General features: G+C 42.7%; 1 protein-coding gene across 1 annotated transcript in view; it reads right to left on the minus strand.

Annotated features, from left to right (window-relative positions):
• The window catches only part of LOC124605505 (pre-mRNA-splicing factor ATP-dependent RNA helicase PRP16), a 186,628-nt gene that overhangs the window by 17,691 nt on the left and 150,685 nt on the right, over positions 1-18,252 (minus strand). Inside the window, exons 18-19 of the mRNA XM_047137238.1 lie at positions 11,902-12,062; positions 11,660-11,814 (exon numbers count right to left, since the gene is read on the minus strand). Coding sequence (XP_046993194.1) covers positions 11,660-11,814; positions 11,902-12,062 — 316 coding nt within the window. The remainder of the gene's footprint in view (positions 1-11,659; positions 11,815-11,901; positions 12,063-18,252) is intronic.

Consider the following 18,252-nt stretch of genomic DNA (forward strand, 5'->3'; position numbering starts at 1 on the left):
TTTCAAGTTCCACTGAAGTATGGGAGCCATCTATGATGGGGGTAGCACGTTCATCCTGGCTCTCCGACGGGGCGGGGAGACTGCAGCAGGTGGAGGGGCAGGCGTGGGGCGAGACTATTTCCCCACACATACATCGGATTCCATCAACTCTGGGGAAGAGTCAGAGGAAGCCTCACGGAAAACCACATCTGCATGGTCAGACGGTTTACTACGGGATTTGACCCACTGTTGCTGCTGTATGGGAGCTTTCTGCAGTTTGGTGGGCTTTGGGGGAGCTGATGTGGGAGTGGTAATGGCTGTACTGGGCTTCAGAACATCCTCAGCTGTTGGAGGCGTCAGGGGCTGGCCCAAGTTCGCCACTGTACCTTTGTCTGCCATTCGAATAGGGGCTACTGGCTCTGAAACACTGGCTGCGTTGCAAGTGCACTGACAGCTGCATGTATTAGTGCCAACACTCACCACCTCTGTATGCGTGGAGGCATCGACTTTTGGAGTAGGCTTCTGAACCAGAGAGGCAAAAGATGTAGCAAATGTGGGAGGTTGCATCGACTTAAAGATCTTCTTGGCCTCACCATAGGGGATACGCTTAGTTGTTTTTATTTCCTGGACTTTGCGTTCCTCTAAAAATATTCGGCAGTCCCTACTCCAAACAGGGTGGTTCCCAGAGCAATTGATACATTTGGCTGGAGAGGAGCAACCAACTCCATCATGAGCAGCTTTACCACAGTTGCCACAAGTCGCGTCGCCTTTGCATCCTAAGGTGGTATGCTCAAAATGCTGGCATTTGAGACAGCGCATTGGGGTCGGGAAATAAGGCGAAGAAAGCCAGCTTTCACATGTTCAGGAAGTTTCATGCTACTGAAGGTTAGAATAAAGGAGTCGGATTTGGCAAGATTGCCATCAACCCTCCTCATGATATGTTGAACATCAATGATACCTGCCGGAGCCCACTCACGTTGCAGTTCTTCCTTGGGAATGTCAACTAGATCCCGGCACGTCACAACACCTTTGCTGTAGTTCAAGGTGCTGTGCAGTTCAGTGTCTATGGCATACTCTCCAAGGCATTTAGCAGACTGAAGTTTAGTCGCTTGCTGGGAAGTGGAAGTTTCCACTAGCAAGGTCCCATTACGTAAGCGCTTCACCGATTTTAAGGAGCCACAGATTCCCTCCAATCCCTTTTGTATATAGAAGGGCGAAACTTTCTCGAAACTACCCTCCTTCCGTTTCACAATGAGAAACACATTCGGATCACCAGAATGCATTCTGTTACCTAAGACTGGACTTATCAAAGAAGTGCCGGAGTCAGGGGGACTGACTGCACAAGCCCTCTTAAGAGACTGGGTGTTAGAACCTTCCAGCGGCCCACCCTTTCCGCTGGGAGGAAGAAAAGAGGATTTTGAAGGATCCATCTCGGTCCCACGAGCAGCTAGGGAACTACAAGTCCACCTAGACAGAGCCCCGCGTGCCTAGGTAAGCCTTATACAAATGAGGTGCGGCAGGTTCCCCAGAGGTTGCCCGCTAACAACTGTTCCACCTCAACAGCCACGCATCTCATCAGCGCGCAGCACACCTTGAGATTGAGGGGTTGTTTATAGAGGTTTATTCCATCCTCGCGATCCGGGCGGTCAAGCCAAGATCCCCACTCCCTGAGACACACAACATTCCACCGCCGCGCCGCACAGTGGTCGTTGAAGTATGCCCAGAGCTTACGGTGACAGAGGACAGGCGGCGCTTACCAGTCCCCAGCTCAGGAACCCCGGGGTCGCCAAGCTCGTACCCAGCATATGAATCCTGAGCCCCTGGGGGCAGATTTTCTCTCAGTTGTTCTACCACTAATGCTGCTGAGTCTGGAGGTCGGTAAAAGGAGCCAATTCTTAACCTAGCTCGGTTGCTGAGTATAACCTCCACCCATAATAATTCACAGGAACTACCCACTTGTACTTCACTACAGGATAAACTACTACTAAAAGCGACAAACACGCCACCACTGGTTGCATGCAAGCTATCCTTTCTAAACACCGTCTGTGCCTTTGTAAAAATTTCGGCAGAATTTATCTCTGGCTTCAGACAGCTTTCCGTACCTATAAAGATTTCAGCTTCGGTGCTTTCTATCAGCGCTTGAAGTTCCGGTACTTTATCAACGCAGCTTTGACAGTCTACAACTACAGTACCGATTGCTGCTTGGTCCCCGCATGTCCTGACTTTGCCCCGCACCCTTTAAGGCTGTTGCCCTTTCTGTGCTTGCCCGAGGCCATCTAACCTAAAAAACTGCCCAGTCCACGCCACACAACCCCTGCTACCTGTGTAGCCATCTGCTGTGTATAGTGGACTCCTGACCTATTCAGCAGAACCCGAAACCCCACCACCCTATGGCGCAAGTCAAGGATTCTGCAGCCCACATGGTCGCAGAACCGTCTCAGTCTCTGATTCAAACCCTCCACTCGGCTCTGTACCACAGGTCCGCAGTCAGTCCTGTTGACGATGCTGCAGATGGTGAGCTCTGCTTTCATCCCGCTAGCAAGACTGGCAGTGTTTACCAAATCAGATAGCCGCCAGAAGCCAGACAGGATTTCCTTCGATCCATAGCGACACACATCATTGGTGCCGGCATGAGCGACCACCTGCAAATGGGTGCACCCTGTACTCTTCATGGCATCCGGAAGGACCCTTTCCACATCTGGAATGACTCCCCCCAGTATGCACACGGAGTGCACATTGGTTTTCTTCCCCTCTCTTGCTGCCATATCCCTAAGGGGCCCCATTATGCGCCTGACGTTCGAGCTCCCAACTACCAGTAAGCCCTCCCTCTGCGACCGCCCAGATCTTGCAGACTGACGGGCAACGTCTGGAACAGGACAAGCAGCCATGTCCAGCCAAAGATCAGTATCAGCCGGAGACAGAGCCTGAAACCGGTTCGTCAGACAAACTGGAGAGGCCTTCCGTTCAGCCCTCCCCCTGCCACACCTCGAGACGACCTCCCACTCTACCACGGGTGAGGGGTCAGCCTCAATGTGGGCAGTATCCCGGGCAGCCGTAGTCCGATCGGACGATGCGTGGGATGAGCTGGCTGTCCCCGACAAACCCCCATCCGGACCTCCACAGTGATGCCCATTGACAACAGCCTCAATCTGTGTGACCGATCAAGTAGATAAAAAGACGAGGGCTAATAGAAATCCTTGGGTAACAGAAGAGATTTTGAACTTAATTGATGAAAGGAGAAAATACAAAAATGCAGTAAATGAAGCAGGCAAAAAGGAATACAAACGTCTCAAAAGTGAGATCGACAGGGAGTGCAAAATGGCTAAGCAGGGATGGTTAGAGGACAAATGTAAGGATGTAGAGGCACATATCACTAGGGGGTAAGATAAATACTGCCTACAGGAAAATTAAAGAGATCTTTGAAGAAAAGAGAACCACTTGCATGAATATCAAGAGCTCAGATGGAAATCCAGTAATAAGCAAAGAAGGGAAAGTAGAAAGGTGGAAGGAGTATATAGAGAGTCTATACAAGGGCAATTTTCTTGAGGAGAATATTATAGAAATGGAAGAGAATGTAGATGAAGAGGAAATGGGAGATATGATACTGCATGAAGAGTTTGACAGAGCACTGAAAGACCTGAATCGAAACAAGGCCCTGTGAGTAGACAACATTCCATTAGAACTGCTGACAGCCTTGGGAGAGCAAGTCCTGACAAAACTCTACCATCTGGTGAGCAAGATGTATGAGACAGGCGAAATGCCCTCAGACTTCAAGGAGAATATAATAATTCCAATCTCAAAGAAAGCAGGTGTTGACAGATGTGAAAATTATCGAACTATCAGTTTAATAAGCCATGGCTGCAAAATACTAACACGAATTCTTTACAGATGAATGGAAAAACTGGTAGAAGCCGACCTCGGGAAAGATCAGTTTGCATTTCATAGAAATGTTGGAACATGTGAGGCAATACTGACCCTACAACGTATTTTACAAAATAGATTAAGGAAGGGCAAACCTACATTTCTAGCGTTTGTAGACTTAGAGAAAGCTTTTGACAATATTGACTGGAATACTCTCTTTCAAATTCTGAAGGTGGCAGGGGTAAAATACATGGAGTGAAAGGCTATTTACAATTTGTACAATAACCAGATGGCTGTTATAAAAGTTGAGTGGCATGAAAGGGAATCAGTGGTTGGGAAGGGAGTGAGACAGGGTTGAAGCCTATCCCCGAATGTTATTCAAACTGTATATTGGGCAAGCAGTAAAGGAAACAAAAGAAAAATTCGGAGTAGGTATCAAAATCAATGGAGAAGAAATAAAAACTTTGAGGTTTGCCGATGACATTATAATTCTGTCAGAGACAGCAAAGCACCTGGAAGAGCAGCTGAATGAAATGGACAGTGTCTTAAAAGGAGGATGTAAGATGAACATTAACAGAAGCAAAATGAGGATAATGGAATGTAGTAGAATTAAATCGGGTGATGCTGCGGGAATTAGATTAGGAAATGAGAGGCTTAAAGTAGTAAATGTGTTTTGCTATTTGGGGAGCAAAATAACTGATGATGGTCGAAGTAGAGAGGATATAAAATGTACACTGGCAATGGCACGGAAAGTGTTTCCGAAGAAGAGAAATTTGTTAACATCGAGTATAGATTTAAGTGTCAGGGAGTCATTTCTGAAAGTATTTGTATGGAGTGTAGCCATGTATGGAAGTGAAACATGGACGATAAATAGTTTGGACAAGAAGAGAATAGAAGCTTTTGAAATGTGGTGCTACACAAGAATGCTGAAGATTAGATGGGTAGATCATATAACTAATGAGGAGGTATTGAATAGAATTGGAGAGAAGGGAAATTTGTGGCACAACTTGACTAGAAGAAGAGATCGCTTGGCAGGGCATATTCTGAGGCATCAAGGGATCACCAATTTAGTATTGGAGTGCAGTGTGGAAGATAAAAATTGTAGAGGGAGACCAAGAGATGAATACACAAAACAGATTCAGAAGGATGTAGGTTGCAGTAGGTACTGGGAAATGAACAAGCTTGCAGAGGATAGAGTAGCATGGAGAGCTGCATCAAACCAGTCTCTGGACTGAAGACCACAACAACAACATTATTATTATTATTATTATTATTCCACAGTAAACTTTCCACCGTTTGTAAAACAAGGTAAAGATGCAAAATTTTAAAAACAGAAATGAGTACTTATGCCATCACTGATGTGCTGCAGAATATAGCCTGCTGCAAGACAGTTTATAATGGCATCTCTTGCGTCTTATGTAAACGCATGTTAAACACTCTGGCAGGAAAATGAATAATCTTATGAGATGATAAAGCTTATGAAGTATCAATTTCTGTGGATGACTGTTATTCTAAAAGCTGTGATGAGTGAAGGTTACAGGAAATGTGTCCAAGTACACCACTAATTTGTAAAGTATGTTACACAGGTTATGTGTGCAGTTCATCGATGTTAAAAGTGACTGAATTTATTTCAGACTTACAATGACAAAATAATATCAATAGTGAGGAAGTTAGCTCTTGAAGGTAATGTTTCTTGGGGCTTGTGCATTATGATTTGTCAAGATTGGGAATGGGCAATGTAGTTTGACAATCAATGCACACAAATATAGGGAAATTCACTTGCTATCAAAATTCTGAAGATGAGGAAAAAATGCTAGTAAAAGAACAGGTTATACAGACAAGAAATACTATCCACATTAATGAACAGCACACTGAGATGCATGGAAGAGAACGTCTTATTATAGTACACTTAACAATTGGCACAATGCAGTTATCAACATTTACTTCTTAATGAAAATGTGTGATTAAAGTTAAATAGGTTCAAAGTGAAGCAAAAGTGACCATACTGCTAGTTATTTATAAAATCATTAACATGTTAATATCATGTGACCAGATGGGTAAAAAATCTACTCAACCAAGCATCAGCAGGAGAAAACACACACACACACACACACACACACACACACACACACACATAAAGGTTCAGGGAATCTGCCAACTTTTGCAGCCAGTCGCACCTTCTTCTGGCAGAAGGGTTGAAGGGGAAGGGAGAGGATAAAGAAGAAGGGACTGGTGAGGTTTAGGAAATGGTAAATGCTACAACTATGTATGTAATAATTGGCTACACACTACAGTACCAGGGCACCAGCTACGCTCTGAATAATCTATCAATGGCATCTGTGCAAGCTGGCCACCAGAGCCTACCTGCGTTTGGCCACATGTCTTGTGCATATGGTACAACATCTGCCTACCGGAGCCCTCGCCTTTATGAGCTCAGCGCAGCAGGCACTTGCTCTCATATTGTGTTCATACTAATTGTCAGCAAATGCTTCTATCAGTACCTAGATTGCTTCTGTGTTTATGTCTATGTTCTCAACAGCAGTTTTCTTGTATATGAAAGAAGAATAAACTCTGGTTCATTGTGGTTGTGGTGTTGTTTGTGTCTTGCAGTGCAATACAACTAGTGATGCATGTAGTGTCCACTACCAGTTGTTCAGTCTATTTGGTTGTTGCTTCGCTTCTTCTGGCCAAGGAGGCAGTTCTCCAATCTCTCCTCGAGCAGCAGAAGGCTCTTACAGTTGCTACCTCGAACTTGCTGGCCACAATGCCTATAAAAGCTTCCACACCGTCAGTGTACCAGCCGCCCTTTCCGCCTTACAACAATGTGGCTGAAGACTGTGAAGCTTATGAGAAGCAGCTCTGGCAACACTTCCTCACTTTTGGTGTCACTGATGCAAACATCTGCAAGGCTTTATTCCTTTCTTGCATTTCTCCCCAGATCTACCAGCCATTTTGCCAGTTAGCCTGCATCACTTTCGTTCAACAACCTGGATAGGTGGTTGCCGAATTATCACTATAAACACACACGTCATTGCAGTGCACACTGGTATCTACTGTAGTCGTAAACAGCCACATCAGCACTACCGGGCATGGGTGGCATAATTCCATGGCCTCAGTCGCAAACGTCAGTTTCTTACTGATGCTCATCATGTTTCCTATGCTGATTCTGTGGTCTGTGACACCATCATTCAGTCAGCTCCTGACAAGGAGGTGTGTCAACACGCAATACAGTACAAGAATCCATCTTTGGTTGAAGTGTTAAAAATTGCTCAATCTTCTGAGGTATCTCGTGCTGTTGGTGATGAGACTGAGGCTTACTGTGACATCACCACAGTGGCTCCTGTTCCTCGTTGTCAGGAATCAGCCAGTTTTCAGGGGGAGGATGATGTGGCAGCCACACAAACACGGCCCCTGCATTGCACTGGACAGCAATGTGCTAAACAACAACCACAGCAATGGCAGCACTCTCTACCCCATTTTGCCCACACTGTTTCGTGAAACAAGACAGGACCGCATGCCCTAAGCAATGGGCAACTTACAACAGTCGGAAAAAAGACATATAGTGTCTGTGCATCATTCCCAGCCCCCTCCAGTAGACTTTTGACATTATGATGGAACTGACCAACAGAGCTTGTTTGGTTACATATAGTAATACACAATACTCACAGTAGTGGACCTCACAATATCTGAAGTATAAGACTTTGTGATACAGAATATATTTTTCTCAAAATAAGAAGACCATGTAAGAACGTGGATGTTAAGTGTGCGTTTCCATTGCTTACAGAACATAAACTGTTTACTAAAGTGAGAGTGATGGACAAAGTCCTCAGACTGCGAGGAGATGTGTGTGCAGCCATGTATTTACTGGACACACAAACTCAGGTGGATTTGGCATATCCAGCCTTGCCTCCAGTCATTTGACCTTTGGTGAGCTACAACAAGCAGCATATTCCAGTTTTGTGGCAATTTATGGCTCCCACTACATATAGATCTGTGGTTCATTCCTTGACTTTTTTTGTAGTGGATGATGCTGACATTGCGAATTTGTTCTGTCTGGATTCTCTTAATGCTTTTGGTTTTCCATTCTGGACATAGTCCACTTCATCTGTGACCAGGTCCTTTACCAGCTGTTACATTGTCTATTGCCTGCGTTCTAGTTCCTCTTCACGGATGGGTTAGTTTGTGCCACTAATTTAGTGGCCCATATTATCCACAAAGCTACATCAATACTGCATTTTTTCTATACATGCTTTATTCTAGAGCCTTTGTGTGAGCAAGTGAAATCAGAATTGAATAGGCTGACGTCATGGGATTCATACAGTTTATCAGATTAAGTGAGTTGTCTACCTTCCTTGTGACTATTAAAAAGCCAACTGGTCAGCTTTGTCTCTGTGGTGACTTTAAAGTTTCAGTTAATGCTCAGTCTATCATTGACACCTTCCAATTTACCCTGTCCAGATGAGGTATTGGTTAAACATGGAGGGGGTCAGTTTTTCTCAAAAATGATTAACCTGAAGCGTTTCTACATGATCTGTTCAATGAGGATTTTAAAAGGCTCCTTGTAATTAACACGACCTTTGGGGTGTAACCAATATCAGCACTCCCCGATCGGTATGGCTAGCGCTCTGTTGATTTTTCAGCATTTTATTGGAACAGCTGGCGACACCTGTTTTGGGATGCATCAACTACCTCGATGATATTGTTGTGATGGGCACACCAAAGAAAGAGCATTTACATAACTTCTGCACCTTGTTCACAGTCTTACATATTGCGGGGTTGAAATGCAACTGGGCCAAGTCATACTTTTTTTCATCCATTCTTTGTGTATTTGGGGTTTGAAGTTTCTCAGAATGGTAACAGGCCTTTACGTCATCGTGTCGCCAAAGTCACAGCTCAGACTCACCCTACAAATTTCAAAGAACTCCAAGCACATTCACGTAAAATTGCTTATTATCCCTGATGTGACTGCATTGGTCCATCCTGCTTTGGGTCATCCCCTGCAAGCATTGCTTCACAAGAACATTCCTCTTCAGTGGATATTGGCCTGTGAGTGTACAGTCACACTTTTGAAATCTAAATTACATTCTGCTGCTTGTTTGGCTACTTTCCATCCTGGTCACTACCTAGTTTTGGCTATGGACACCTCTCTGTACAGACTCAGGGCCATTCTCACACACTGACATGAGGATGGTTCCGAATGTCCGATAATGCAAGTACCAAAAATGCTCAACACCACTCAGCAGCACTACTCATAAGTTGAAAAGCAAACACTTCCTATCGTCTACACCCTCAAAAATTTTCATGTGTTCTTGTATAGATCTAAGTTCCACCTCATTACAGACCAAAATTCCTTGGTTTCAGTGTTTAATCCTTCTGCTTCATTGCCTGACAAAGCGGCATATTATCTCCAACACTGGGCTTGCTTTCTGTCTCACTAAACCTTTGAAATACATTTTCAGCCTATTGTATGGCATGCCAATGCTGACCCACTGTCTCAGCTTCCATTGCAGCTAGATATTTTGATCAGGATGAACTCCTTTGTTTCACTTAGATGTTGAAAGTGCAATGTACAGTGGAAGGGTTTGCTATCAAGGGCTGTTGGATGACAGTGGCTGTCATTGTTGATTTGGTTTTGTGTCAAGTTGTTCACTTTATTCAGCATGGTTGGCTGGCCACGCCTCTGGGTTTTTGGTACTTTGCGTAACTATTTTGCCTTAAATCACTGCCTTTGAGTATCTGATGGAGTACTCTTCATTATAGACGGGCTGTTATCTATGGTTGTGATCCCGGCTGCCCTACAGTGGGATGTACTTCAGCTCCCACATCAGAGACACTGGAGGTCTCGTGTACCAAGTTATAAGACCATTAGGCACCTGTTTTGGTCTGGCATCGATGATGACATCATACAACTTGTCGCTGACTGCTCTCAGTGTGCTTCTCAACAGGTGACGTCATATGTGACACACACACACTGTGGCCCGCTCTGCAGCATCCATGGGATTCACTGTTGATGCTTTCTCTATGTTTCTATACATTATCCACAGTCCTTCAATGTCAGCCACAGCTATAATTCAGGCCCCCTCTGAAATTTTTTCTATTGAAGGAGTGCCTTATACACTTTTGACAGATAACGATCCACAGTTTGTGCCTCAGACCTTCCACGATTTCTGTCTGTCAAGACATTCGCCACGTGACTGCTCCTCATTTTTACCCCCAATCTAACAGCAAAGCAGAACTCATAGAAAGACAATGCCTTGACATGCTTCTCGACTTCCTACAAATGTAGGCCACAGGGGGATTGCAGTCCAGTGGAGACACTCCTTGGTCACCAGGCACATATCCTGAATCTGCTCATACCCCCACCAATGACTGTCGATGCGGGCTTGTTACGGTTCGCTCCAGGCTCCACAGTCTACGCCTGGGAAGTCAACTGCCATCTGAAGTGGATCCTGGCAACAGACCACAAGCTGCTGAGGCTGCCGCATCTGTACGGTATGCACTGGTGTGTGGCTGCATGACGGTATGAGTCCTCATGCAAAAGCGTGAGACGTGGATCTGCAGCTCTCACATCCACCTCCTCCCTCAGTGCATGTCCCTCCTATGGGGGTGGACTCGCACTCTTTGTGGATATCACTGCCTCCCGCCTCTCCTCGCCTGTTGCTGAGTCTTCCCAAGATACTTCACTGCCATCTGTAATTCTGTCACTGGTTGGGCCAGCGCCTTTGAGTTCTTGAACACCAGTGTCCCCAGGGCCTCCAGACTGGGCAGCCTGAGCCTTCACTGTCGGCGTAGTTCCACCACATTGAGGAACTGGACGATGCGATGCAATCAGCACCGGTGGCAATGATCCTCTCTTATGGTACTTTGCAGGGGAGCAGCCACTGTGCGTGTACATGGCTGTGCCACTTGCCCCCTCTACTCACTGTTTCCAACTCAGAATCTCCCTCCAGTGCTGCCATCACCTGCCGTGTCCCTCACAGAGACCACCAATGTTTCAACAGTTACCCCAATGCCCACATGGGTGAAATGGCCTTTCCCAAAGGGGGTTGGGGTGTTATGACACTGTATATAAGACTTCGATAAGAGCTGCAGCATTATGCCATCGGCGTGCTACATTTTGAATATTTTGCCACCGTCATCTATGCATTCCAGCCACCAGGGCCTGCCTGCAGTGTACCACATGAGTTGTGCACTCTGCACAGCTCTGCCGCACCATCTATCAGAGCCCTTGCCTTTATAAGCTCAGATCAGTGGCACTTGTTCTCATATTGTGTTCATATTTATTGTCCTGGCATTGTTTGTACATATTCTCAACTATTGTAGGCATGTACGTGGGAGAAGAATAAACTTTGGTTCATTGTGGTCATGAGTTGTTTTTGTCTTACAATACGAGGGAGTTTGGGAAAGTTGCTCAGAGTGTTGGGTCAGGGTAGGCTTACCAGCCGGGATGAGAAGGAAAAGATTTTCTTTCTCATCCTGTCCAGTGAGTCTCCCCTGACCTGGGGTTCTGGGTGGCTTTTCCGAGCTCTCTGCATTTCCTAAAACCTGCTAGTCCTTTTCTTCATCCCTCTCTCTTCCCCCTCGGCCTTTCTGCAAGGAGGAGGAGCCACTGGCTCAGCTTGCAAATTTCCTTAATCTGTACATGTGTGTGTTCTACTGCTGCTGCTTGGTGAGTAGATTGTTTATCTATCCAGTTACAACATATTTCAAAAATTGAAGATCCGTTATTTTCATTGATACATTAACATGTTAAGCTGTGTATACAGAAGACAAGAACAATTACATAACAGGTAAGATTATTTTTACTGAAATGACATACCTTTGCAGTCATAATAAGTTCATGGTAAACTACATAATCTGGTGTAAAACCCATTCCAAATAAGGCTGATGTTGGATGCAAATGGCAAGGCATTCCTGTACGACAATTTACATATTCACCAATGCCTTTAAGTCTTGCTGCCTGGTGGAAATATGCTGGAAATAAATTATTATAACATCTTACTTTCAAATAGAAAATGGAAATATCTAGCTTTAATGATTTTGTTCAACATATTTAATTACCTGAGCAAATGCATTTCCTTATTATATCCCAGTCTGTTCCACAAGAAACAACTTCAATTTTTTGTTGTTCTAATATATCTTTCAGTTGCTGACGAACTTCACGAACTTTACGCATGGCTTTAACGTGTATAAAGTGATCATTGCACCAAGCTGCTGAGTAACTATGAACAAATACAATCAATATTAGAATAACAGACCCAACACACAATTTCTCTTAAAAGTGATATGGTGGTTAACTTTGTATCAGAACAATGTAAAATGATTTAAAACAATCCCTTTGTACATCCACTGCAAATAATCTAAACAATAATTAAATATATTAACCAGAAATTACAATGTTATATGCAAGTATAAGATATGGATTTTTATCATGATATAAACTAACCAACAAAAACAATTTTCCTGGTTACACTTCCCACTTCCTGGTATCAGGATATTACAGTTTTCATTGTCCTACCACTTCCACTAAATCACTGTACTTTATACTTTCAGTGCCAAGCCCACAGAATTTAAAAGTAATCAGAAACTTGACAAATCCTAAGAAACAATGGAATGCTGTGCTTAACTTTGAGTATTACCTTTTCCTGTGTTTTTGGCAGTCTTAGGCACTTATACGAACATCTTGCAGTCTTTGTTACAATTTGTGTTCACAGATGCATCAAGAAGACTTTGTATCTGACTCATTAAACAGTATTAAGTGAAGAATACAGGGATATACTCCAGTTCCCTGGGTATCGTGAAGACAAGTTAGACTAATTACTGCAAATATAGAAGCATTTAAGGAGCCACTCATCCTACATGTCATATGTGAATGGAATGAGGAAAAACGCCAATACACTGTGTGTGTGTGTGTGTGTGTGTGTGTGTGTGTGTGTGTCTCACGAAGTAAGCATCAAATGAAAAAATTACAAAGAACGAAACTCATCTATCTTGAAGGGGGAAATAAGATGGCGCTATGGTTGGCCCGCTAGATGGTGCTGCCATAGGTCAAACGGATATCAACTGCGTTTTTTAAAATAGGAACCCCCATTTTTTATTACATATTCGTGTAGTACGTAAAGAAATATGATTGACAACACCTGACAACATGCATCAGCGCATTGTCAATGCATGCGCGAACATTACTGAAGGCGAACTACTCGGTGTAGAGGGGAATGTCATTACACATACTGCCAAATGCATTGAGGTTGACGGACATCATTTTGAGCATTTATTGCATTCATGTGGTATTTACAGGTAATCACGCTGTAACAGTATGCATTCTCAGAAACGATAAGTTCACAAAGGTACATGTATCACTTTGGAACAACCGAAATAAAATGTTTAAAAGTACCTACGTTCTGTATTTTGATTTAAAAAATTTAAAATTGTGAGCCATATGTTTGTGACTATTACAGAGCCATCTATCACAAAGCGAAAAAAGTGGTCCAACTAAAACATTCATATTTCTTTACATACTACACGAATATGTAATAAAAAATGCGGGTTCCTATTTTTAAAAAACCAGTTGATATCCGTTTGACCTATGGCAGTGCCATCTAGAGGGCCAACCATAGCGCCATCTGGTTTCCCCCTTCAAGCTAGACAAGTTTCATTCTTTGTAGTTTTTTCGTTTTACGCTTATTTCGTGAGATATTTGGCCTGGTCACGATCAATGGACCACCCTGTATATATCGGTAGTTGTGATTAACATGTATAGACGAACTAATTATTACAATTTCAGAAAAATTGAATGATTGGTTCAAGACAAAGAACTTCACAAACTGAACAAGTCAGTAACAAGTTGGTCCACTTCTGGCCCTTATGGAAGCAGTTATTCAGCTTGGCACTGATTGATAAAGTTGTATGATCTCCTGGACGATCTCATGCCAAATTCCGTCCAATTGGCATGTTAGATTGTCAAAATCCCATGCTGGTTGGAGGGCCCTACCCATAATGCTCCAAATATTCTCAGTTGGGAAGATATCTGGCGACCTTGATGGCTGAGGTAGTGTTTGGCAAGCATGAAGACTAAGTAGTAGAAACTCTTCCCATGTATGGGTGGGAATTATCTTGCTGAAATGTAAGCCCATGATGGCTTGCCATGAAGGACAACAAAACAAGGCGCAGAATATTATTACTGTACTACAGTCCTGTAAGGGGGGCATGGATGACAACCAATGGGGTTCTGCTGTGAAAAGAAATGGCACCTCAGACCTTTACTCTTTGTTCTCACAGAATGTGGATGTGACAGAAAGATTCATAGCACTTCCCAAGCAAATATTTGGCCTGGAATCTCTCACTGACTGGAGCAAAATTATCTTCAGTGATGAATCCTGATTCAGACTGAGCCCCGATGTCCAGCTGAGGTGCGTCTTGAGACAGCGGTGGGAAACCAACCTGACTGTCACCTGATACACATCCTGACAATCAGGAGTGATGGTGTGGGATCACATTTCATTTCACAGGACCCCCTAATTATCGGCGACACCTTTACAGCAGGTCCTATTTTGCTGCTCTTCATGGCAAGCTGTCCTGGACTTCATTTCAGCGAGATTATTCCTGTCTGCATATGTTGAGGTTTCTACTGCTTATCTTTGTGCTTGCTGAACGCTACCTTGGCCAGCAAGGTTGCACCAACTGAGAACATTTGGAGTATTATGGGCAGAGTGCTCCAATCAGCTTGGGATTTTGAGAATCTAATCATCAACTGGCACAATGTACCTCAGGAGAGGATCCAACAACTCTATCAGTCAATGCCAAGCTGAATAACTTCTTGCATATGGGCCAGATGAGGACCAATTCATTAGTGAGTTGTTCAATTCGTGAAGCTCTTTTTCTTGAATAAATCTTCCAATTTTTCTCACATAATAATTCCCCCCCTTTCAATACTGGTACACCACATCGACCAATTTCCAACCTTTTCAGATAATTTCTTAGTGGTGCGTCATCTTGTTTGTCTCAGAGTGTATGTGGTATGATTGGGAATATCTTGTGCCAGTCACTTAAAAGTGGTTTGCCAAGTACGTATGTACAAAACAGTGGATGATTTCTTAACTGCAGAGTACAAAATTCAGGGGTGTTTACTTGTGTTTTCACTACACTGCATGAGAATGGTGCAATACCCAGCAGCCATGTCTCATACAAATGGGACAGTGTGAGAATCAAGTTGAGGACATTATTCTGTTGGTAGGAAATAGTCCTTTAGTAAGTACACACCAAATTTCTACATGTCTCAGTGTTTCACTTACAACAATATGGCTGTATTATATATGCACAACCGCTACCCTTATCATTTACAATTGGGATTTGGACATTTGTCACTGGCTAATTGCAAATCACTGAGTAATCTCACTAATGCTGATGAAAACAATTTTACTCATGTTGATATCAATAAAACTCATAATTCACTTTGATGTCCAATGAAAACCCACGTGCCTTTGTGGAGACACATTTTCATGAATGTTTCCCTGTAAATGTGTTGTGTAGTATCATAAACAACCAGTTGATTAGGCCTGTCATTTCAATGTATCATCTTACAGGACCTCTTTATCTAGACTTCCTTGAAAGTGAGCTTCCACCATTACACAAACAGGTTCCTTTGGCTACAAGGATAGGTGTGTTCCTCCAGCACGAAGGGGACACAGAACATTCTCGTTATCAGATGACACTGCACCTAAACCAAACATTCCCCAGACGGTACATTGGCAGAACAATGAAAAATTAAACACCACAGATGAACTGATCATTCAGATTATGAATAGTGTTCCCTCATAAGAGAAAGTGAAGACGATCTCGGAAGAGTGAAAAGTGTTGTAAGCAGAATTTGAAGAGGGTGTATATGCGGCCGAGGAAAACTAATTCCCAATTTCCTGGTTCAAAATACACTTTCTCCCAGATGAAAATTCACTTTCTCTGTGTTAAGTGACAGTACAATTTCCCTCGGAACTGTAAAACTTATCAATCCTTTGAAGGGTTAAGGTTTTATAAACCGGCTTGAACTTCCTGGCTCATTAGTACACGACCATGAGAGGGAGGGGAGGGGAGGGGAGGGAAGGCAAAATAAAATATAAAAAATTGATGTGCAGCAACAAGTATGCTGCATATTTTGATATTACAGTATTGTAAATTCGAACTCCACTAAACACAGCACGTTAGTTTTCGAAGTGTTGAAATCGAGATTGCGGTGTGCTTCTGTAAGTAAATCATAGATCATGTCACGTGATCTCGCCAGCCAATGAAAGCAGATATTCCGAGCATACAACAGGTGATGTAGTCAGTCAACACTGTTAAGTAGCACGAACACACAAGAAGGAAAAATTAATGGTTTAAATTAATATACACGTGTAGCTACAAGAAAAGCTACACTTTCACATATAATACTGGTCTCCAAGATCAATTAGCCACCAGAAAAGGTAAGCTTTCATGTATAAACTGGTCTTTTTTTATGTGTGTTATACTTTAAGAAACGTCGCACAAATGTGCCAGTAAAATTTTTAAATAATGACATAAATGTCTGGTCTTCTGGCTCAAAATTCTTTTAAGTGGCTGGTCCTTAAAGTGTAAAGTTTTAAATGAGATTCAAACACTCTGTGATTTAAAAAATTCATCGCACATTCTCCTATGCAACATCATTCATCTTGCGTAAAAGGAAATATACATTGAAAGTGACACTTTTCAAACCACTATTCGCAATATTTTCCCGCGAGCTATTAGAAACAGGTTCATTTCAGCAGTTGCCATTGACCGCCAGAGAACAGTCATTACTGCCCATGTGCAGCTACGATGACGTAGGAAGCCTGTATGTTTGTTTGTTCAAAGCATTAAGAGATCTTATATTACGTCATAAAAGAAACAGTACTTCAGATGATACCACAAGAGCATCAGAACTTCGTAAACCATACTAAAATACATCATTCCACTTAAAGTATAAATTTGTATTTCCAGATTCACAATGAAGTAGGCCCCAACCTGATATTAAGCTTTTCAGTGTGGTTTTCGGGATTTAAATCTTCTTGGAGTACCAGTACTGCATTACCTCATGTTTGGTTCTTTATTATGGCATAATGCCATACATGCCAGAAGATGAAAATGTGAGCTTGAAATCCAGCAAACAATTGAAACTAGCCAATAGTCTGGAATGCACCACTTCGTTTCAAATAAATTGACTGCCTCGGTGGAAAGATTAATAACAGTCAAGTTTCTTTAGCAGACCGATGAAAATTACTTCATTGTTCTGCAAGGCGATTAATGCCTGACTGTTAAAAACCTAGAAATAAAAACTGAAACTAATAATGTATTTTAGCCTTCCATAATTACGTGAATGAATTTTAATTCATTTGCTGGCTCCAGGCCACAGAAATCCATATTGTTTTCATTTGACGTGAGAGCTGTAAATGAAGACAAAACAGCACAATCGCTAAATGTAAACACTGGGTGCCAGAAAAAAATTTTGCGGGTTGCACCTGTCTGTCTGCTACTGCTGATACAGACAACAGCCATACCTCTAGTAGCCAGAAGTAGGAGAATGTACTGTTCATACATGACTCAACTGTGCAGGCACATGAGCCCGCTGGCAACTGCTCTTATGAAAATAATGTAAACAACTGTGACGTCACACTCATCGCAAGCAGTTTGTTGTTATGAAGTGTTGCATAGTCTTTCACCCTAATGCCTTTAACACATTTTGCTGTTGGCAGACGCTTGTGTGTGCAGTGTGTTTTGTTGTAAATGACGCATTTCCTTTGCAACTTAAAGTTTTACTTAATTTTTTCCTCTCGTTTATGTTTTATTGCTGCTGTATAATTCTGCTGTAGCGGGATAAAATAACATTCTTTGTTAGACTGTCAGTTGTAAGCAGTCAAAATTACAAATTTTAATTGAAAACTAAAACACTGAAAAATTCACGGAATTCTAAAAAATAGCCGTGTTTCTCCTGGATGAAAAAATTCCAAGGTTTTTCCCAGATTTCCCGGGGCGTGTACACCTTGTTGAAAGTGTGCTGGAGTGAGAGGCGGAATTTATGAAAATCAGCTTCGAACTTCATCATTTGCCTTTGTTTAACATTTTTTGTGAGTGTTTGGGTTATACTCTTAACAGTTGTAGCTCTGTAACCAATAACAATTGGACAAATGTTATACGGAATGCTTTATTTGAATCAATTTGTACTACCACCTCTTAAAGTATTCACTATTTCTCCTGAAACAATCTGTATGTATTTCAGAAGGGAAACAACAACATACAGGGAGCTTTGACAAAGGGAAGGTTATTATGGTTCAGCACCTGAAAATGAGCATCTCCGAAACGACAGAGCTAGTCAGTTGTTTGTGTACTAATGTTGTGAGCATCTACAGAAACTAAATGAAGGGTGAT

Source organism: Schistocerca americana, chromosome 3 (genome assembly GCF_021461395.2).
Source record: "Schistocerca americana isolate TAMUIC-IGC-003095 chromosome 3, iqSchAmer2.1, whole genome shotgun sequence".
Lineage (NCBI taxonomy): Eukaryota > Metazoa > Arthropoda > Insecta > Orthoptera > Acrididae > Schistocerca > Schistocerca americana.